Source organism: Pholcus phalangioides, unplaced genomic scaffold, assembly GCF_987345545.1.
Source record: "Pholcus phalangioides strain wild (caught in Gottingen) unplaced genomic scaffold, Ppha-v1.0 ptg000015l_1, whole genome shotgun sequence".
NCBI lineage: Eukaryota > Metazoa > Arthropoda > Arachnida > Araneae > Pholcidae > Pholcus > Pholcus phalangioides.
In genome coordinates, this window is record NW_028301608.1 from 114442565 (window position 1) to 114465555 (window position 22991).

Below are 22991 nucleotides of genomic sequence, written 5' to 3' on the forward strand. Positions count from 1 at the left end.
ATTAATTCTGAGGGTGCTCTGCCACATGATACAAAATTTTTTGTGTGCTCGAGCATCGGCAGCACCCCCGGCTCCGACGACACTGGATATAAATTCCGAAAACCTTGTGTTGTCACCAAACAGTAATCACAAATGGAAAATTTAGGCACTATGACCTGGCGCCTGGGATTTTTCATGCGCTGATGTACGTCTAATTTATATCTAAATATTCTCAATAATTAAATACGATTAAATCAAAAATATTGTGTCTTTTTGAAATTCTTCATCTCCAGTAGTTTGACGCGTTTTACTAATACGATATTCGTAAATAGCGCTGTTATTTGAATAAATCTTCCTTTTTTCCCACTCTGAAATCGGAATTTCCGATAAGTCGAACGATAACGTTTAAGTCTTTTGTCGGCCGCTGCACATTCGACTTATAAAGATTTGACTGTATTTTAATAATTAGGAATCCATAAACAATGAAAAATGCGCAGCCAAACCTCTTCAGCGAATACAAAAGAAAAAAAAACCATTTTTATTGAATTTTCATCATGATCATCATAAACAACGATATTTTCAAGTAAACTACATAATTAGTGCTGTGCAGAGAATTAGATTCTGTTATTAATATCACACCGGCGGTTTAACGTCAACCTCTTGACACAGTCCGAATAATTATCTCAGAAACATTTTTTTTTTTTTTTAGCGACGCCACCGACTTCGCAATCACAGAACTAGAGCAAAAATTATAACGAGAGACAGAGAGAACATTATTAACATCATTTCTTTGCCTTTTTCTTGTTCATTTTTCTGGAAATTCGAGGTAATAGAGTTTTTTTCCCTGCAAAAATTATAGAACAGACAGAAAAGAGCAAACAGATAATTGCACATCGAACGAAGCGATACAGCAGATTTCAAAACACGCACAAAATTCGACGAAGTCAACATGGTACATTGGACAAAGAGAAACACGAGTAAACGAAAAGAAAAAAAAAATTAAAATTTTCCCGAAATTTCTATAACGTCTTCGTTTTCTGCATGATCGATGCAGATTTAGGTTGGATTCACATCTACAGACACACGCCAAACATTCTTTAACTTAAAACCAATCAACGTATTCATATCTATCGTATCGTGGCTGCGTAGGCACAGACAAACATTTTCATATGCGCCGGACTGAGGTCATTTGAGGCCCCCATGTAGGGGGCTGAGTTCCTCCCAATAGTTTCTGAAAAAAAAGTGCAATGCATTTTCCCTCTCCTGCGTACGCTTTTGAGTACCGTACATACTGGGCGACCAGCAACTTTCGACTTCCCAATGTGTTCTTCAGTCAGCGTCTCTGGACATTTTTGAAAAATGTTTGCCGTGTCTGACATGTCTGTAGATGTGAATCCACACTTAGATAGCCGCCTTCTTCCGACGTTTCAGCAAACCACCGATTCCGGATTGAAAATGGTACTCTGATGGCAGCTGTGAGTGTGGCCAGGGCCGCAGCTAGATACAGTGAGCAGTAGTTTACGGAAATTTCACCTCCGACATTTTGCCCTTGACGTTTCGTTCTCCGTACATTTCGCCATCGGAAATTTCACTCCCGATAGTTCGTCTGTCTTGACCGTTTGAGTGACCAAGTAAACAGTGTAGTCGGAGCCGGAGGTTCTATGGATGTTTCAGCATCCACGGGTAATTTGTGGCACTGGTCCGAGCACCACCAGAATTGATTCATAGGAATCAAAGTTTCCTACATAAAATGTAGGAAAGACGAGTACCTACAGATTCGAAAAATTTCCGACGCTCCTGCACATAAGTGACTGGCAAGATGGTCTCTCTGGGCGGCCATGTCTGTCTGTCTGTGTGAGTGACCAAGTGATTGGGCTAGGAACCATGACTGACCAAGGATGGGTGAGTGACAGTATAAATGAATGGCCGAATGAGAGACCAAGTGAATGGGTGACCGTATGAGTGAGTGAAAGAATGTGACCGTGGGCCTCAAAAGAAGAGAGAGGAGCATCACAAAAATGAAATCTAGTTCAAATTCTCGAGAATTTACCAAGTAGGGGCATGCCCCACCCCCAGAAGTAGGGTTGGCTCTAGCTCTGGGACCCTTTGTTTTTTCACGCTATAAATTCGCTACAGCAGGGACCGTGAAAAGTCTGGCCTGGGAGCCAGCCTAGGATCCCTGCTCCAGGATGTGAGGCCATGGGTTGAGCCTCAGAAAAATCACTTGGCGCGGGGGGGGGGGGGGGAGGCTTCCATTTTGACTCTTCCGCATTCGCAGACGAGGCGAATTTATTACCGCCTGCGGGCTATATGTATACATATTCGAATTTTTCCACCCGTCTTCCGTTCTAATTTGATGTTCTTGACCACAGTTTACTAATATTTACCCCACCGCTCACCCTAGGCTGGTAATAGCCCGCTAATCCCCCCCCCCCCCGTAAATACGCTTCTAATCAGGAGCGGCTAAATGGTGAATTCGGTGTCCCTTTGGTCATGGCCCATTACAGTGTCTAAGAGGCTTTGCCACTGCTCCCCACCAGTTGTGGCCCTGACTATGACCTCATCTACGAATCAATCGCTGGAAAGAACGTTAAGTTCTATTCTGTAGAGGTAGGAAAGCTTCATAAAAACCTTGATAAAGATTTGATGTGTAATATATCCCTTTTACAAGATGTTTGCCAATACATCCAATCAATATCGGCGAAGAAGCCATTTTTCGTAGCCTGCCTCGAAATTTTGACACATTAGAATAACAGCAACCATTTCCGGTATTTTGCCTTATAAATTAATCAGTTTCAATGAATTTTATACAGAGAAATGTGAAGACATTTTGATATCCAATAAAAATTGTTAAATTTCAGGAATCTTTTAATGGTGATGACAATAGAATTGAACATTCATTAAATTAATAGTACGTATCTTCCAAAGGTTCTGCAGCAGTTCTTTGAATCAATACGCCACCTTTTAGTCTATTTAATCTATATTTTTGTATCCTCATCAGGTTTCACATCAGGTTTCAAATGTTGGGAATATATTTTTCTTACAAGGCATGGAATATTAATAAAGACTATGTGTAGTGTGACCATGGAAAGATGACCTTGTGTGACCTTCATCACGAAAGGAGAGGGTTCATTCTCAAGTAGGATGAAATGGAGGAGAAAATAACTCCAGTACAACCATGGAGGATGTTTATTTTATTTTTTCTCCTACTTTGTGGAGAATGAACCTTCTTTTATCGTGACAAAGGTCATACAAGGTCAGTGGCAGTGCCGTAGGAGCCGGTTAGTGGCATGGGTCCAAGTACCCACAGAATCGATATAGAAATCTGTATTTCGTTCATAAAACTCAAAATGAACCCCCATAGGGTCGAAACACTTCCGACGCCCCTGGTCAGAGGCCATCTTTCCGTGGTCTGACTATAAAAGGGGATGTTCACATATGTGCCATCAGTCTTCTTCTGAACCGTTCATGCACCTCGCAAACATTCCTCTACAGAATTTGTAACAAATCAGTTGCATGTGGGAAGGTGTTTTGTGTGTGTGTGTGTGTGTGTGTGTATGCTTGGCGCTAACAAATTTATGTTGCTAAAGTAATGCTGGTTTCGTGTTGCTGATGCTACCACCTGTGTTCCATATTTTGAAGTATAAATGACGAATGCTTGAATTCTCATGTTATGTAAGTATCGTGTTGAAGGTCTGCCTGCTCACTATGAAGAGACTTTTTATGCCATCAGCCTACCATAATTGCTAGCAGTTATTGAAATGGAAGATTATGGGGCTTCCAGACATAGCCGAATGTACCAGGCATATTGATACGGCTCTAATCTCTTCAACTTTATCTTTACACAGTTTTGATAGGAAATTTTAAATTTTACTGTAGAAGAATATTTACGGTTAACAATAAATCTATAATGCACAGGCTGAGATAAATTGACACTACCTATGATCTCCACTTAGGCAGTGCCCTACATGCATGCACGGAAGTTCCAAGCTGAATAAGGCGGAAGGAGGGTGAGCAGAAATTCAGAAAGCTGCATTCCTTTCAATCAAAACAGCAAAAGGTGCTTGACAATCAAGACGACACAGACTTACTGGATTACTGGAAAAGTGACAAAAATAATCGAAACCTCTTTGTCTCCATACAGGTATGTCCCTACTCTATCACTTAAATTAGAATCAATTAGGGGATTCCCCATCAATAGTAACAAAATTTAAATCTAGTGGATCAAAAAGTACAAAATTTCCTAGACTATTTTCGAATACCGAAAATGGTTGCCGATACCACCAAGAAAAAAATAACCATGATTTAATATTAATTTAACACAATATTTAGCACGAGAAATGAATGAAGCACCATCAGAAACATCAATGCACAAAACACCAGTTGACATTTTTTTAACAACAAACAGCATCGAGGAACGTTTCATCCAACAGCCATTATTAGCTATATTCATTCATCAACATTAACTTATCAACATGATTAAAATTTGAAACATACAAACAGCATCATTAACGAAATGATTAGATGAGGAAATAAGCATGATTAATAAATTTTAACGCTCACTTCTAAAAACTTTTCCAACAAATCCTCGCCAAAAATTTCAAATAATTCCCTCGTTTTTACTGTCAACAAAAATATTTGATTCTTATAATGTCTTTTAATTATTTTTGTCAAGAAATTAATGGAATTTGAGGTTTGGTTAATGAAAACTACTTTGGAGTTCATTATATTCCAGCAGTTTCATTACTTAAATCTACATCATATGTTTTCTGTGGGTATTTAAATAATAACAACAACAATGATATTGTCGCAATCTAGTTTGCCATTCCAATTATATGCATTTCAATGTAACAGGCTTTAACTGAAAATTTATAAGAGCTGAGATATTTTCCGAAGAAATAATTTTGAAAAATCAATCTCGATTTCTGATTGTTCCCTCTTAAGATAAGCTCTGTGAACTTCCCATCCTTTTTTTTATATTTCTTACAGCTACACCAGGGCTTGACAAATCGAGGAAAAATCTAGGCACCAACTAAATGTTTTAGGAGCCAGGTGTATTTCTCTTGCCCAAACTAGTAATCACACTTACAAAATTTAAGGTGCCAGTATCAATCTTTTAGTCGCCATGGCGACTTGGTGCCTGGGATTTGTCCAGCCCCGAGCTTTACCCAAACACAATTATAAAAGTTGAATGAAGATTTGCTCATTGGGGGAAAAAGTCACTATTCTAGTTTCAATATCATAGTGGACCAGAATGTTTCGTTTTGTTCAATGAGGAAAAATATGAATAGGGTATCAACTAGGCAATTCACTGGCATCAAGAAGTGGGCTTACCTCCATTTTCACCAAATTCATTGAAAATAAGTGTTAGCCGCAAGAGAAAAACTTATTTATCTTCAACTGAAAATTTATTTTATAAATAAAGCCGATAAAATCACATTCATTCTAACAAAAATGAAAATGAAATAATTTTCTTCATTAAAGAAAAACAAGGAATTCTTTTTTCGAATAAAACTCAACGTTTATTTTGCAAAGCAAAAAAAAAAGTGAAGAAAAAAAAGAGGGGGGGGGGAAAAATAATAAAGCTTAGAAAATAAAAAAAACAAACTAAAAACAATTATAATGTGGAACATGATCGATATCGAAACATGTTCCCCAATAGAGCAAAAAAAAAGAAGACTTAGCAACAAACAAGCAAAACAAATAACAATTTAACAAGCTAAAATTCTACATAGATGAAAAAAAATTGGACGCATGCCCTGCTGCAATATCACCTATGAAACAAAATAATAATAATAATGATGATGACGAAAAGTGAAACATTTTCTCATTTTGTTGCATTTTTAAACTTTCATCAAACTTCGACCATAAGGCATTTGGACGTTCCTTCCATTATCTTCGAAACAAATAATAATGATCATTATACAAAACAAATAACTACAGCTATTTCATTAATGGAGGGAAGATATTAATAATGAAAATGAAACCAGAGGCACCATTAACTTCTCTACTCTATAGCCCCAATCCCCCTCACCTTTCATATACATACATCACATGGCTTTTGTGAAAACATTACCACGAGTTTGAATTTTAAAAAGAAAAAGAAACTTATACATCCCCATTAATCATTCACATTTACAAGACCAGACAAACCTTCGATACAGTCGCATAGTTTTCCTCTTCGCTTACAAAAATAGGGTTATTCTAAACATGGCTGAGTCACGTGACCTAAAATCACAAACATATACACGCACACACAACACTTGTATATATACACTGTACAGAGACAATTTACATGAAAAAAACAAGGTGCTACATAGAATTTACACACTAAGTGCCAGCAAGAAGTTCCATCTGCTTGCATGCACACTATGCGAGCAAAAAAAAGCAGCACGATCAGTGAAGAAGATGCTTTTTGTTATACAAAAGCGCACAGATATACACATTGCAAATGGATGAATCTCAGTTCAAATATTTTATGACAGTCTGATTTCAAATCGTGTTTTCTTTTCCTTGATAACTCAGGAAGAATATCTGAAGAAAACAGAAGTCATTAATGCAATTTCGTCTGGTGTCAGTAACAGTTTCATGCTGCACACTATCACTCATCGTTTCCAGTTCATTATCGTACACAAAGTAGAAACATCTGTGAAACAAGATGATTTGAAGATGTAACTCCATCATACAAGACTCTTTAAAAGTGCACAAATTAAATCTTGAGCACCCAAAATTATGATAAACAGACTTGTCCGCACGTATAACATGAATTCCAAAGCTATCAAACATAACAGATAATTAATTCAATGATTTCCATCTCTTTAAACTTACTTCGAAAGACCATCACTAACACAAATGAAACAAAACTATAACATAGAATGTTTATGGAGCACATAAATTACATGATACACCCATGAAGTGCAAAAATGCATGAATTTTGTATGAAATTTTTAAAAGAACAATTCATAGCATTCTCATTTTCATTTAGATGCATGGTAAAATACAATAAAATATAGCTCAAAACATGGCACTCAAAAAAAGAAAAAGAAAAACTAGAATAACTAATAGCATGAGCTGTCATAATACAAATCCATATACTGTATTATGCAGCTTACATACACCGGAAGCTCTGATCAACAATAAACAAATGAGCAGATGATTGTATTTAATCACAGCTAAAATGAGACAAAGAGGTGAAAAGCCAGACATGAAAACCTGGTCTTGCTATATTAAACACGTAGGCCCTTCATAAAATTAAATAAAAATAACTACATGTACTCATCTCTAACCTATGAGTGAAAATTCATCGATTGGTTCATAACTTACTTCAAAAAGAAGATAGAAAAAAAAAGACCTTCCATTAAGATATCAAAAAACACGGTTGTTAGAGCTTTATTTTGTGTAATTGGTACTAATTTATTTGAAAATTGTAAATATTAGAAATGCTGCATCAAAAAAAAAGGGGGGGGGGGGCTAAAAAGGTTTCCGTTTCGAAGTTCTCAAATAAATTCTATAACTGAATAGAACAATGACACTGAATACCAAAAGATGGCACAGTGATTTTTAGGGAGAAAAAAAATTCATGTAGAAAGATTAAAATAGGACCTGATGATAAACCTAATTAATTTCATGTGAGGGTAAATCAGCAGTCTCTGTCACTTCCTTTAGAATGAAAATATAAATAATCATACAAGTAATTTAGCCAAGGGATTTTTCATTTATTTTTTTCACTTATACATTTATAGCGATCATCCAAAAACTTAATCTGACTACAGCTACTCTCAGTCCCTGCATATTGCCACGAGGCAATTTACTGCAGTGTTACTTACTCCCTTAGCAGGCTGTGTGAGACGATTTGATTTGGTTCCCCAAATGGTGCAGTGGTAATATATATATATATGTTCGTCTTCCACCATGAAGTTTACTGTGAGGGTCCATGGGTTCAATCCCAAAGAAAAACATATAAAAAACAAGTTCTTTACCTACTAAGCCTGAGACAACCACTGATAAACCTTCATTTCCCACCCATCTCCATTAGTAGGAAGTTGCCATAGGCGATATGACCAGAGTCAGTGTGCAGTAAAGTAATAAATGATTTGGTTCCCAGCACCTTCCCATAGGGTTTGGGAGCCCAACAAAATACAGCTGGACCCATTTATAACAATAAGCTTGTTTTCTGTAAAAATGTTTGTTAAATCCAGTCACTCACTAATCCATATTCAAAAGAAAAAACACTGTATAGACATTATATGTGTAAAATATTTTTTCCCCCATTTTCTAGCACTTTTATAACTTTCATTTCATCTTCGACAGTTAAAACATTGCTTTTGGACATTTTTTTCACCAAAAAATAAAGAACATGACACACGGGAAAAAAGCAAATTGTGGTTATTATCTTCACATTCAAACACACTGAGTTTGGAAGTGAAGCCAGATACCCATTAGCATAGAGTTTTGATTGGTCAGTCATTTCTCTAATCTTCATTTCCCTTTCTCATTCTTCCCTTCTAGGCGAAGCACTACTATTCCTGCACATTGATAAACAAATCTTATGCTGTAATAGGCCTTTTGTTTAATTATTTTATTGACATTCCTTGTCAAGTGTATTATTGCCATATTGTGTAAGAGAGGCAGAAGAAACTCATACAGTTTTGAGTGTTTACTCTTCCATTTATCTTTCATTCTCCCTCCATTTTAGCATCTATTTTTTTCAAGTTTCTCTTTCAATTCGCTTGTTAAATCCTAGCTACCATGAAAACTTACTTGCTAAAAGCAACAGGATTTCCATACAACTAGCATTGTACTAAACAAAATGTATTAATATGCTGGTTAAATCCAGACTCTTACTGAAAGTGGGTTCGTTACAAGTGGGTTCAGCTGTATAAACTTAACTGCACACAACTTGGTATGCAAAGATGTTGATGACACAATAGAAAGACTAAATAAAACTTTTGGCAAGAAGTTTATCTCTACAGTGTCTTCTACATTTTTCCCCAACCAAATTCATAAAATGTAGCATCTGGGTTGTCCTCATAACAAAATAAATAACAGTTACAGACAGGAATTCTGTCAATGTAAATAAAAGACCAATTTTACAATCACATTCATATACACAGAATGCTTTACTCTGTATTTGATTTCAATAACTCAAATTTTATTTATAATTAAGCAAAAAAAAAATGTCTTCCCAGGAAATTCCTGATAAAAAATATCAATCAGAAGCTTCATAACATTAAAAGTTTATTTTATGTCCCCCCCCATCAGAAAAAATTGAATATTTTGAGCGAAACGTATTGGGAAATGTATATATCACAATGCAAGAATTGAGCAAAACTAATAAACACAAAAAAGAAAAAAAAACAGATTGACTCTTGGGATTAGAGGAAAACTAAAGATTTATCAACACACATCACTAGATGACATAGGCAAAAAAAACCACTTTGGTTTTATGTGAAATCAAAATTTTGGCACTGAAAAAATTTACTTTTAATATCCATTGAGAACTTCTCGATTTTGAATTATACTGTCAGTAATAGTGTTTCTCAACCTTTCTGAAAACAAGTACCAGTAAAATGTCTGAAACAATTTGATGGACTAATTTGGATCCTGTTTTTTTCAATGTTACTTATTTGAATTTGTAATAATTACATAATTCGTAATGCACAGCATTTTCAAAATATGCATTATGGCAAAAATATAAATATTCATCTCGCATATCTGTCAAGTTTAAAATTTTTTCAGCAATTTTAATTATGATTGGTGGTTGTGATTACTTTTGGCAATGTTTTTGTTGACAATTGGTAATGTCCTGTATTTTATGAATTATTATTTAAGATCCCAGTTTTTACTGTATTTGTTTCAATGAAATATATAGTCTTCAGATCATTTGAACATTTTTTCTTGAAATAAATTTTTGTTAACTGAGATTTGTAGCAGCCCTTTATTTCCACACCCTTCAGCAATTTTAGCAGTAATGAACAGAATACATTTTTAAAATAATTTTTGGCGAAATTTAGTGATATCCCTTATTTAAGATAGCAATTTCCCACATTCTCCTTAATGATGTATGGTGAACCTAAGTATGACAGTATAATTTTATTTGAACCCATATGGGTATTACTAATATCAACTACAATGGGTGAATAACTTTATCATCCGCCTGCAGGTCACCTCTGGCATCAACGGTTGAGAAACGCTGGGATAGAACAAACTGCACTGCACCATGGTAATTAATTTTTGTACGAGTACACCATTGTCATGGACCACTTCTGGTACGAGGATCATAGGTAGAGAAACGCTGGTGTATTTGAATTCAATGCAGATGTGCATCCAAAGGTAGGGGATGTAGATTACCCCCACCCCCAAAAAAGCCTGATAATATCTAAAAATGGGTTGTTCCATAACCTATGAGACAACAAAGATTAATGCACAAAAAATCACCCCTATGACACATTATTCTGGATTCGTGCCTGATCCACTGATGGTTTAATACATGGAAAAATAATTCGCTTTATGCGCAAGTAGTAGACACAGGCTCTTATTGCAGCATTTCTATAATTTACATAATTCAAGGCTTTTTTAAAAACATTGTGAGATTAAATTTCAATGACCATACAAAAGTGAATTTTTGATTTTTACCATCTTAGAAATACCTTAAAATTAAATTATTTGATAAATGAATAAAATCTGCATTCAATTGCTTTCGGAATATTCTACCCACCTGAGATGATTTCAATGAATGCCAATCACAATCAATTTTTAAGTAAAGTTACAGATTTTGATAAATTTTCAATCTTAATGTAAGGTCTTTTATTCCTCACATAAAATATTATATAGGTACATTAAAAAGGCTCGTTTTGACATTACACTCACATATATAATATAGAATAGAAAGATTAGTTCTGTGATTCGATTCTACACAAACAAGACTCTCCTTACATATAGTTTTTACAGACCAGACTTTTTATCTTAACATCTTTCTCAGCAATTTTCATGAGTGTATGACACAGCGCAAGTTCAACGTGAGTTTCACATGTAAGCACAGATTGTGCACAACACATACATGCAATACATATCAATACTGTAACAACATCGGAACATTTGTTACATTTTTCAGTAAGTATTGCATAGAACAGAGATTTTTTTTTGTAACAAACATCCCAATTAATTTATTTGCTGCTTTTTTTTCCCCCTTGCATAGCTTGAAAGATATTTTTTCGAACAACACATATTCGAAATTTTTCATTTTTAGACCATGTATCAACTTTGTGTGTGTGCTTAAATTAATTTGTTTCTTATCACAAAGCACATTTTAATATTTTTGTACAAATAAGAACGTGAATTCTACTGCAACAATAAAATTTTGAAAACATCTCTTGTTAATGTTACTATAGGTTATAATACAAATGAAATTGGAAATGTGAAACTTGAAGAGTAAAAAAAAAAACTCTTGTACAGGCAATCCAATGGCTATGTTATGGTAAATGTGATAAATCCAGTTATTATTCATAATTGACAAGCATTTTGGTAAATTTGATAAACATTCTAAACTGATCACTTTTACTAGCAATTATGCATAGTTTCCAAGCATCATTGGTAAATTTAATAAGTACTAAAAAATTATCACTTTCACCAGCGATTATGCATAATACCCAAGCGCCGCATTGTTGCTAAAAATGATTCATACTATATGATTATATATTATAATTCATACATTTATTGTATCATTACATTGGGATATGATCATAAAATGTTTTATCATTATATTACGGCCCGACTACATTGACCACACATACTAGGCTCATTTGGATTTTTTTTTTTCACATTTATCAAATTCACCAATTAAACTGTGAGTATTATGCATAATCACAACTAAAGGCGATAAATTTAAAGTGTTTAACAAATTCACTGACGCTTGGTTATTATGTATAAGCTAGTAAAAGTGATAATGTTTTCAGTGTTTATAAAATTTACCAATGATGCTTGGGTATTATGCATATTTATAGGTAAAAGTGATAAATTTATTAAACTAATATTAGGTTATTATGAATAATAACCAATTTATCACGTTTACTGTAACAGTTACATGACATGGCCAGATTAACCCTGCCTCACATCTTTTGCAAGATATCAAAGTGTCCAATGGTTACAGCCAGTGAGAAGAATTTTTTGCGAGGTCAAAAATCCTTTATCCCTAATATCAATGTATCCTATTTCAAAAAGTACTCATCTCATAATCTATCTTATTTTTCCTAAATGGTTCAGAATAAAAATAAAGTTATGTATTATGAAGAGCTTATGAATATTTATTTTAGAACAGACCTGGTTAACCTACCACTATCATCTTCAGGAAAAACAGTAATCAATAGGAAAAAAAACTTGCACTGCTAATACCGAAACTGACACTGTGCAATTGTTCTCATAAGTCATAGTACATTTTAAGACTGATAATGCAGTTCTACAGGTATTAGATGTATAATTCATGCACTATGTATCTGAACTGAGATACTGTGCATAAGCTGAGTAACTCTGAAAATTTATTCCTATATTGTGGGAGTTCTGCTTATATACGAGTCATTTTTTGAGGAGGAGAAATTCGCCCAGAATTTCACTAGCATCCTCTATAGCAGGCATACAAACTGCAACCCGTGGGTCAAGTGCAGTCTACAAAGCGAATTTCATCCATCCTGCTAAAACAGGTTCAAGGATCACCAGTCCAAGCATTAGATATTGTTGTATGGTGATATGAGAGGAGTTGGTGTGCGGTAAAGTAGTAGAAGGTTTGATGATATTTAAACTTCCATATTAAGCTTTAAAATCAGATCTTACTTCTTAGCCTATTAGGAGCTTAAATTCTCAGCTTTTTCCTCTTCTCATGTTATCTTTTGTCTCCTATAAAAATAGCATTAAGATTATTTGTTAATATATTTTATTATTAGTTATTAATAGCTGAATTGATAGATAAGCCTGAAGTACAAGAGTTTTTTTTTGTATCTGTAATGTATGATGATTAAATGAACACAAAAAAAAACTGAAATTAAAGTTTAAAAGTCACAAGCATGATTTTTTCAATTTAAAAAGCTACAAAGTAACACTATGCTGGTTTCATTTTGAATGAGTGAACAATGAGTGCAAAAAATGATAAATTCAAACGATTCCTTATACAACTATCACAATAAATCACTGCGCTAATATTTTCTTAAGGCAAATGGAATTCTAACATTGAGATAAAAATCACTAAAATAACACAACCAACAAGCCAATGTGTATTTAAGTCTCTACAGTACAACATTTAGGAAAAAAACGTATAGCAAACGATATTGTGCTACAACATTTTAGCGGCTAAGATGGGACTTAACGAATGCCTTTCCAGTAAAGGCATAATCACAAAAGTCACAATGATGCATAGATTTGTTTTTCTTCTGGTACTTATTTTTGGTGAACAAGCAACAATTACACACCAAAGTAGTACAGCATTCAACGAAAATCTCAGAGAAACTATGTGGTTCACAATTACCATTTTACGAAGAGAGAGAAAAAAAAAACAATTCGGTGAGTATAATTATTCAATGATAATAGAACAGTGTGACAGAAGAAAGGGAAAAAATAACATATTATCACCATCCCACATATTACTTGGAGAAAGAAAGATTTTGTTTTTCTCTGATTACCAGGTATTTAACTCTCAAGTGCAGGTATTTTCGGAACACCAGGTTCCATGATGAGAGATCCAGTGATGGGATCATAGGTTCCTGCAAGGTAATATATATCATTGTTGTCAAAGAGGGAGCTGTATGTTGAAGTGGATGATGGGCTGCCCTCTCTGCCTTTCCTTGTTTGATACTCCTCATAAGATAAAACCTCACATTTATGAGAGATCGTCTGAACATCATTCTCATCGAAATGTGGTGACTGAAAAAGTGCACCCTGTAACAATAGATAGAGTATTTGAGAGTGGCATGAGTATTTATTTGAATATTTTGGTTTGGATTTCAAAAATTCTAAAAAAAAATAGTTCATATTTTGAAAATATATTAAATTGGTAACGTGTGTGAGTAACTTTATATTTCATTAACAAAACAAATCAAATAACATATTTGCAATAAATTCAAAATTTCAGCAACAATCTCAACATAGTGCCATAAAAAATTCAAACTTATATAGGTTGATAAAAAAAACAAGTTATATTACCATCACTATACAATGATAGTCTATTACAGGGGTCTTAAACCTATGGCCTGCGGGACAAATGTGGCCCTCTAAGCTTTTTGCTGTAACCCCAACCATTTTTAGAAAATAGTTACTTTACATAGAAAAATGATTAAATTCCAAAAAAAAAAATTGTTAACGAAATCTGGCAAGAAATTTGGATTATCTCTATTTAATGAATCGGCTATAAATACGGTAACTTTGTCTTAACCTAACCACATGTTAGAAAAAAGGAGGAAGAAAAATATGTAACAAGAAAAGGTATAACAGATAATACAGATAAAAGAGTTTCTTTTTAGAGTCCTCTTTTCACCCTCTACCTACATGTTCTCATTTGCTCCTACATGTATATAGTAGAAAGATACATTCATTATAAGAAATGAGGGAAAGAAAAAGCAATTTCTGTAGATAATAGGGTTGCTATAAAGTTTTCCAATGGTGAAGAAAGAGGAAAGAAAACAAACAACACTTGTTTGACTTTATTTCGCTAGTATAATATTACATCTGTGATCGTACAGAGGTTAATAAAGATAAAAAGGAGTAATTTTCTACAATTTTATAATATGACAGGGCAAAAAATGATAATAGGCTTTTATAACAAGAAGTCTGTTTTAATGAAAATTTTCCCAATTATTGTGTGAACTGTCAGTATAACAGACTTTCGCTGTATTTCCAGATATATACCCAAACTTTTTTTTCCTTTGGAAATTGATCCGAAAAACTGACTGTCAAAAAGGTCTAACATGTTATTGAAATATATTCTGCAACAAAATTTTTCCTTTTCAAAAAATGTTTTACATCTTATGTGAAGCTAAATATGGGGATTTCTTTCATGGTTTTAAAACAACTCAATATTTTGGTCATTCGAGAGGAAAATTGTAAAAACACGATAGTGACTAGAATGAAGCTTAATTTTTGATACTTTGAATTCATTCAGAGCACAAAAAATTTGAAAAGGAGAAAATATCAAGGGATACCTGATGTACAGTAAATACACCAAGTATTCATAGTATTCAATAACTAAGTATTCAATACACTGGTACACACAAGTGGTTTGTGCTCAGTACTTCCGGCTCCCAAAACCAAATTTTTTAAGTTTATGAACTAAAAGAAGAAAATATAATAATTTCATTAAAAGATCCTAATATTTAACATCTTGTGTTCAATTAAAAAAAAAATTTTTTTTGGTAACAAACTGGATCTTGTCAGGTATTCATTTGGATGCATTGAAAAGATATATACCTTCAGCTGAGTAAGCCTTTTCCCATTCTTTGTTTCTTCTGGGTGATAAAACCACTTGACTTTAACATCCATCTTTCCACCCCATGATTCCCACATGGTCTCAATGCGGCCAATGTATGGGAGATGTGGCCTGCCAGTCGAAAGGAAAACAGCGCTGTCACCAACCTGAAACAAAACATGACGAATAGGTAAATTAACCACATTTTGTAATTCTGCTTGTGGGCACAATATATATATAATAACATGACCTGACTGATGGATTCATCATCGCTGAGCCAAAACCACTGAAGCTATGTATGAAGCTAAATATGAAATTTTATCAGTAGTTTCATTTCAAGATGTAAAGACTCACTAAGAAGGGGTTCTTCTTAGAAATTGGACCCCTAAGGTGGTTAAAATGGTACACAGCGAAATCAGAGTCGAAGCTGCTGAAACTATAAAATTTGGTCAATAGTTTTATTTTAAGATGAAAGGACTCACTAAGAAATGATTTTCCGAAATTTGACACCTAAGGGGGTCACCTAAGGGGGTTCAAAGGTTATATAGAGAAATCATGCTGAGCCAAAACAGCTGAGGCTATAAATATGAAATTTAATTAGTAGTATTATTGCATGATTTCATTTCGTGATATAAAGACTACCTAAGAAGGTTTTTTTTTCCAAAATTCGACCCCTAAAGTTGTCATGAGGGGGGTTAAAAGGTTATATGGGGTAGTCATCACTAAGCCCAAACCACTGAAGCTATAAATATAAAATTTGGTCAGCATTATATTTTATAATACACAGGGTATTCTGTTAATGGAACGAAAAACACAGAGGGTTGTTAGTAGACATCAAGAGGAACAAAAATTGCAATGGGACATGGTGACATGGTTGACATGATGCAAACCATGTTGACAGGGTGAAAATCACGAAAAATGCATGCAGGTTTTGACGTCATGCTGGAACAACAAAAAGTACAATAATAACTACAAAAAGATTTATTCGATTAATTATTACAAGAGTTGTTGGAAGTGGCAGCCGCTGACATCATTGCACAGTCTACAACAATGTAAAAACGATTTTCGGATGCGCTCGAAGATAACGGGCATGCTTTTGATGTCCGGTGTGCCCACGGGCGTCGCATATACAAGTGATTTAAGGTGACTCCATAGGAAAAAGTCACACCGATTGAGATCTGGCGAACATGGAGAATACTCATTCAAACAGACAACTAACTGCTACACATGCTTACTACCGCAATAGCACTAATTTATGTCGTCCCCAGCGCATGCATTTGGCGACACTGCTTACGTCAGATATGGTGAGCAAATCCATGAATGCATTCAGCGATAAACTGACAACCACATTTCGTCTCCTCTAGACTCAGAGCCTGCATGCATTTTTTACGATTTTCACCCTCTCAGCGTGGTTTGCAACACCATATTCTATTGCAATTTTTGTTCCTCTTGATGCCTACTAACAGCCCTCTGAGTTTGTTGGTCCATTAGCAGAACATCCTGTACACCCTGTATAGACTCACTAGAGAGATTTCTGAAAATTCAACCCCAAAGGAAGTCATGAAGGGTTCAAATTGTGGAGGTGGGGAATTAGCACAAAGCAATTTTCAAATTACCAAATGCACACGAGCGAAGCTACTGCAATAAGTATCAGTTGCAATAATTGATGATAAACTAAGATTTATTTGAACTTTAGAATAACTGCAGAGAGAACCAGGAAACACGGCCACGCATAGCAGGCAGAGAACTACAACTGACTCGGTTGCAGTTAGACACACAGGAAGATATGATTACGGTTAATCAATAACCTAAGCTCAATCTATATTCTTAACAAACCAAATTAAATACAATTGCTAAAAAAAACAGATATTTCCATGAATTAATAATGCAACTGAAAATTAGTTTTTGGCCCATTTTTGATATACTTTTTGAAACTTTAATATCGGTTTAATGTTTTGAGATAGGTTAATCAAATAGATGCAAGGGGGTTGTAAAAAAAAGTAAATGTAAGCAATGAACAAGTTCATTTCAAATATTCTACTCGATGAAATTGGGGAATGAAAAGAATAGAGAGTTTTATGTGCTGAAACCCCATTGCTTTTTAACTTAAGAGTTCAAAAAGAAAATACAAAGTCACAGCAGGCGTAGTGATGTAGCTCTATTTCAAAGAAAAATTGCACAAAAATGAACAGTCATTCGCTCTTATGACTGGTCAACCTAAAATATCACGCTCATATGCCAATGTGCATAATCATTAAGCAACTTGCATAAAATTTCATGCAAAAATTATTTTTATATTCTTACCTTCAAAAGCTCTTTTCCTCTTTGTATCGCACGATAAAATTCTTTCTTTCCCTTTCCTTTAGCTCCAGGACGACGATAGCCTTTTCCTGACCACCTCCATAATTGACGCATGGGTAAGAATGCTTTGAAGAAAAACATTAACTTTAAAATCATTGCTTAAGGGGAATATTTATGTACTGGTATTTTGAATGGTTACTTAAAAAGGATTTCCACTCAAAAAATTAGATGGGAGGGGGATCACCCCTCTAAACAGTATAATCATAGGCCTTATGAAGGAAAAAAAACTCAAAAAAATTATTCATTCATGTTTAAAATAATATTTAAATCAATTTTTCTTTCATAACACCATTTCAGTATCATGTAAGATTGACTCAAGCCAAAGCAAAATGACAGAGATGACTTGACAGCCAAAACAATTTTGGCCAAAACAATGTACTAACAGCCACAGATAGTTATTTTCTGTCTCTCCTCACAATATATATTAAGTTTTTCAGAATGCAGCTCCTTCAAGACACTTCTAAAAACGCATTGCAAAATGTGTAAATTATAAGGTCGTCCAATGTAAATAAGAGACCAAATGGTTTCACTGAGCTGTACATAATTTTTTTAATGATTTGTTTACATTTTACTCTTCAATCCCATCATAATCATTTTTTGACAACTGAAGCACTTTCATTTCCAGCTCTTTATAGAGCTTTGTACACATTGTTTATGCCTCTGCATATCCTAAAAATACAGAAGGCAATTGAATGCTGTTGGGTACCATCAGAGTCATAAAACCTAGAATAGGCAACAAAGATGAGAAATCTTGAGGGAACAGACAAGACCTCCTGAAAACATAATATCAGAATGTACTCTATCACAAGAGGCAGGTGTGCATTTTGGTCAATGCCAGCTTTAGTGGAGCTAAAGCAATTGGTGTGATTTTGGTGCCTCCCACCCAGCCATATTTCCAGAAAAATCAAATACACAAACGTTAAGGAGAAAATTTGGCTTTGTGTGGTCTCTGGAGCACCACAAATGTCTTTGAAATAAATTTCTTAATAAAAGTCACCTCATTATACTTGCTCTTTACAAGACAAGTGTAAGTAATGTAGTCACAGAGAGCTGTAATGTGTGTGGTTATCTGGCACATGGCACCCACAAGGGTGAGGCTGACAAGGTTTTAGCCCTGGGAGCCATGACGGTTCTCATAATTTTTTTTATTTTCATGCTATAAATTCATTATACAGGGACCTGCCAAAGATTCCAGCCTAGGGACCCGGCTCATGGTTGTAGGGCCATGACTTAATGGCCCTACAGCCTACAGACAGGTATGACAGGTATTGTGGGCCATTAATCATGGTAATAATGGCCCACAATAAATAAAAATAGAAAAATAATACTGGACCAAAATGCAAAACATTCATAAATGCGGGACATATGGCCATGGGCATTCTGCTCAATAAACAATTGTTTGTGGCTTTGTGCTAAAAAAAGGTTTGTCACTGGGAGTGGTGGCATATGAGGTTTTACAACCAAGCAGCAGGTAAGCTGGAACTGTTGTTGCCCCCCAAATAACCTGAAAAAAATTATATAACTTTTTCTTTGGCAGAATCATTAATTGCAATCTGCTACATTTGCCTTATTTGGCAATATTTCAATTATTCCCTCTTCAGTTAAAAAAGTTATGCAAATTTTGTTGACAAGATTTGTTAAAAAGTAAGACAAGTGGTAGCTCTGCTTAAATGAAAACAAATATGAATGAAATCAATACTTGCGATGTAAAAAGGTACAAAAGCATGTTTTCATACCTGCAATTTTGCTTTTTTCCACTGACGGCATTCTATCTTTACGTTTATTTGGTTTGTTTTCCCCACAATTTGACTGGAATGAAAAGATAATTTGAGCAATTGAATAAAAGTCAAAAGCTTGTTTTAATGATATTTTTTAAAAATTTACATATTATATAATGACTGGATCAACTATTCAAAACGTTGGATCAACATCGATAAATTTGGATACAATGTTACCTTCTTCCTCTTCCTTTTATTTTTCTGATTCTCATTTCCCTTCTCACCCTCGTATTCATCACTTGAAGAGCTGTCGCTGGAAGCGTCATCATTTCGCCGTTGCTCTTTCACTTTTGGTCGCTCGTGATCACTGGTTGTAGCAGTATGAGGGGATGGAGAAGTCTTTATCTTGACTGTCAATTCTGACTTCTTCTCTGCCTTAATCTTGATTTCTTTGTGAGACTTTATCTTCTTGAACGTGGACAGTGGTAACGAATCATCTGACAATTCTCCATCTTTCTTTTCTGTCTCTGACATTTTCACTGGTATCACAGTATTTTCTTCTTGTTTCTTTGAAGAATAGGATTTTGAAGCAGAGTTCTCTTGCTCTGACAGTGATTTGTGTTTCTTGTGGTGGTGATGATGATGTCGATGATGATGGTGGTGATGGTGATGTTTGTGTTCATCTTTGTGTTTTTTGTGTTTCTTTGGTTTCACTGTGGCCAGCGAGTCTCCTTCATTCAAATCTGAAACAATCCTTTTCTTTGAATCTTTGCTTTTTACTTTCCCTTCCATTTTGCTTTCTAGCTGACTAGACTTTGTCGAGCTGCTCTCATTGCAGACACTATTTTGGCCGATTGAGTTTTGATCGGTGAGGTTGGTGCAGAGTTTGTTTGGTTTTCCTGATTCCACCTCTGTCCCTACTTTGGTACAATCTTTCTCATTCTTATTTCCTGAACTGTCAGTTCCTGCAAAGATTTAGAATAATGAATAATGAGTAAAATAAATAGTTAATGAATAATTAATCTTTTATTAAATCTCTGTTATCTATATATGGATTAGTGTTCAGTACTCTTTTGGTTCTTAATCTTTTTGACTCACGGAGCCTTTCCTATATAATTTCTATGGCAGAGCTCCGTAGGCTTATTTTTTATTTATACATCAAAGCTACTGATTTATTTTTATTACTTAAAAATATTTAAAATTTTTTTTTTAATTTATCGTCTTTCTTATTTTCCTGGAGCAGCAGTGGAGACCCTGGGAAGTACATATGAAGCCTCACGGGCTCCGCAGAGCACCGGTTGAGAACTGCTGCTCTAAGGTATATATACTTGACCCACAGACCAAATGTGGACCTCTGAGTCATCTAATGTCACCTGTGACCTCAAACCTGATTTTGCAAAAAAGAACTAAACAGCACATTTACAGATCGCTCAAGTGCCTTGAGGTACATTTACAGATCACTTAGGTGACCTGCAGTGCAGTACCACATCAGTTATGTGACCCACAACACAGTTCCCAAGTGTTTAAGTGGCCTGAAGTGCTGTTCCACATCACTTGAGTGGCCGACAACACATTTCATATCGCCATGTCACCCAAAACACATTTACAGATCACTGGAGTGATCCGCAATATGTTTACAGATTATTTAAGCATGGCCCCCCCCCCACATTCTGCATCAGGGCCCCCAGGCTGGATATTTAGTGGGTCCCAGGCCAGATTTTGATTTTTCACAAGCTCCTGTATAGTGAATTTATAGTGTGAAAAGACAAAAAACATAAGAAGAATTGTTGCGGGCCCGAGAGCTGGAGCCTTGTGAGCACCACCCTTATGGAGGGCCGTGCACTCAAGTGACTCACAATATATTTACAGATCATTGAGTGACCTTCGATACAGTTCCAGAACGCTTAAGCAACCCGTGGTACAGTTCCACATTGCTCAAATGACCCCACAGCATATTTGCAAATCACACGAGTAATGTGCAGCACCTTCCACAGCACTTAAGTGATCTGCAGCAAAATGGCATTCCACTTAATTGGCCGTGACATGTTTTTTCAAACAAATAAAGTGGCCTTCATTCTACGAAAGGTTAAGCACCCTTGCTCTAAGGAGTAGAAGAGACCACAGAATAATCACTGGATGTTTTTTCCTGGTGCTTCTACAAAAGTTGCAAAAATTATCATTGAAAATGGGAAATTACAAAGGACCGAGAGCTGAGCGCTACACAGAAGCACGCACACATTTGTTTTTAAATATGACATCTATTACTTTGGTGAAATGGTAAAAATTGTAAATCATCAACTTCTCTAATATACTTATAAAACCAAATTTCAATGCACGAGTATTGCATTGACACTATGCATATCAGTATATCAGGGATGACATTTAGTTGAAAGCACTATTACAACTAAACCAAGCACACATCTCATACACATTCCTCTGCAAAATTTCTAACAAATCAGTAGATATTGGAACATGTTGTGTGAGTGTATGTATATGCATGGCTCTAACATACATATGTTGTCCGACTTTTTTTGCTTGTTTCATGTACTTGCTAGTGCTGCCATCTGTGTTCCATATTTTGAAGTAAAGATAATAAATGCTTGAATTTTCATGTTATGTCAATATCGTGTTGTAGGACTGCCTGCTCTCTATGGAGAGACTTGTTTGAAAGCACCAAAATACCTACCAATAACTATTTATTTCACAGCATAAGAGTATACAAGCTGTACAATATGGTAACAGACAAGATCCAGCAAATATTTGAACTTGCAAAAAAAAAAAAAAAAAAAAAAAGACTGGATTTTGATACTTGTCTGCAAAGTAATTTTGTATGAGCAAATTAACAATATGTGAGCTGTGGGATTTCAAAACCTGTAGATCCATTTTTTAAAATTTTCAGATTATGACATTTATTTTTAGTTTTCCTACAGATCAGTAGGAGAACTCATAACATTAAAAAAAAATGCTATAGGAGGTTGGTTGCAAAACAAGATAGATCCCCATAGCTTTGTTGCAAAAACAAATAGATCCAAAAAAAATTTTTTTTCTCTCTTAATGCAATATCTATACAGAGCTAAAATTTGGTCTACATGTGTCTCCCAAAGCAGAATATTCTGAAATCTGTGGCGTACCTCACTGAACAATCAGTTATACTGCAGAACAATGCAAAACACTCTGCTTTGGGGTCTGTTCTCTCTGTAATGTCACTTTGTGAAAAATAAATAAATAAAATTCTTCTATAAATAATGAAATTATTTGGTTTTTTGTTTCTTCTGAAAAATTTGCCAAAAGTGATCTATCTGGTTTTGAAATTAGATGGCTCATATCAGAATTTGATGCACAACATACTTTTTTTCTTGATCTTCAAAGTACTCTTTTCAGGCTTCTGCCCTGTAGAGGACAGAGATTTTTGCTCATTTGCACTTTCCTTGTCACTACGTGCTCTTCGCTTTCCAAGTATTAACAAAGGATTTGGTTCCATTGCTGAA

The 22991-nt window shown here is 34.9% G+C and overlaps 1 protein-coding gene across 3 annotated transcripts in view; it reads right to left on the minus strand.

Annotated features, from left to right (window-relative positions):
- Window positions 1-485: 485 nt before the first annotated feature.
- LOC149077637 (uncharacterized) overlaps window positions 486-22991 on the minus strand; it is a 260154-nt gene continuing 237648 nt past the window's right edge. For all 3 annotated transcript variants that reach the window (XM_089245186.1, XM_089245185.1, XM_089245187.1), the window contains 6 exons: window positions 22852-22986; window positions 19741-20468; window positions 19522-19594; window positions 17729-17850; window positions 15427-15591; window positions 486-13902 (listed from right to left, as the gene is read on the minus strand). In XM_089245186.1, the coding sequence (XP_089101312.1) occupies window positions 13654-13902; window positions 15427-15591; window positions 17729-17850; window positions 19522-19594; window positions 19741-20468; window positions 22852-22986 (1472 nt within the window). In that variant the 3' untranslated portion in view covers window positions 486-13653. The remainder of the gene's footprint in view (window positions 13903-15426; window positions 15592-17728; window positions 17851-19521; window positions 19595-19740; window positions 20469-22851; window positions 22987-22991) is intronic.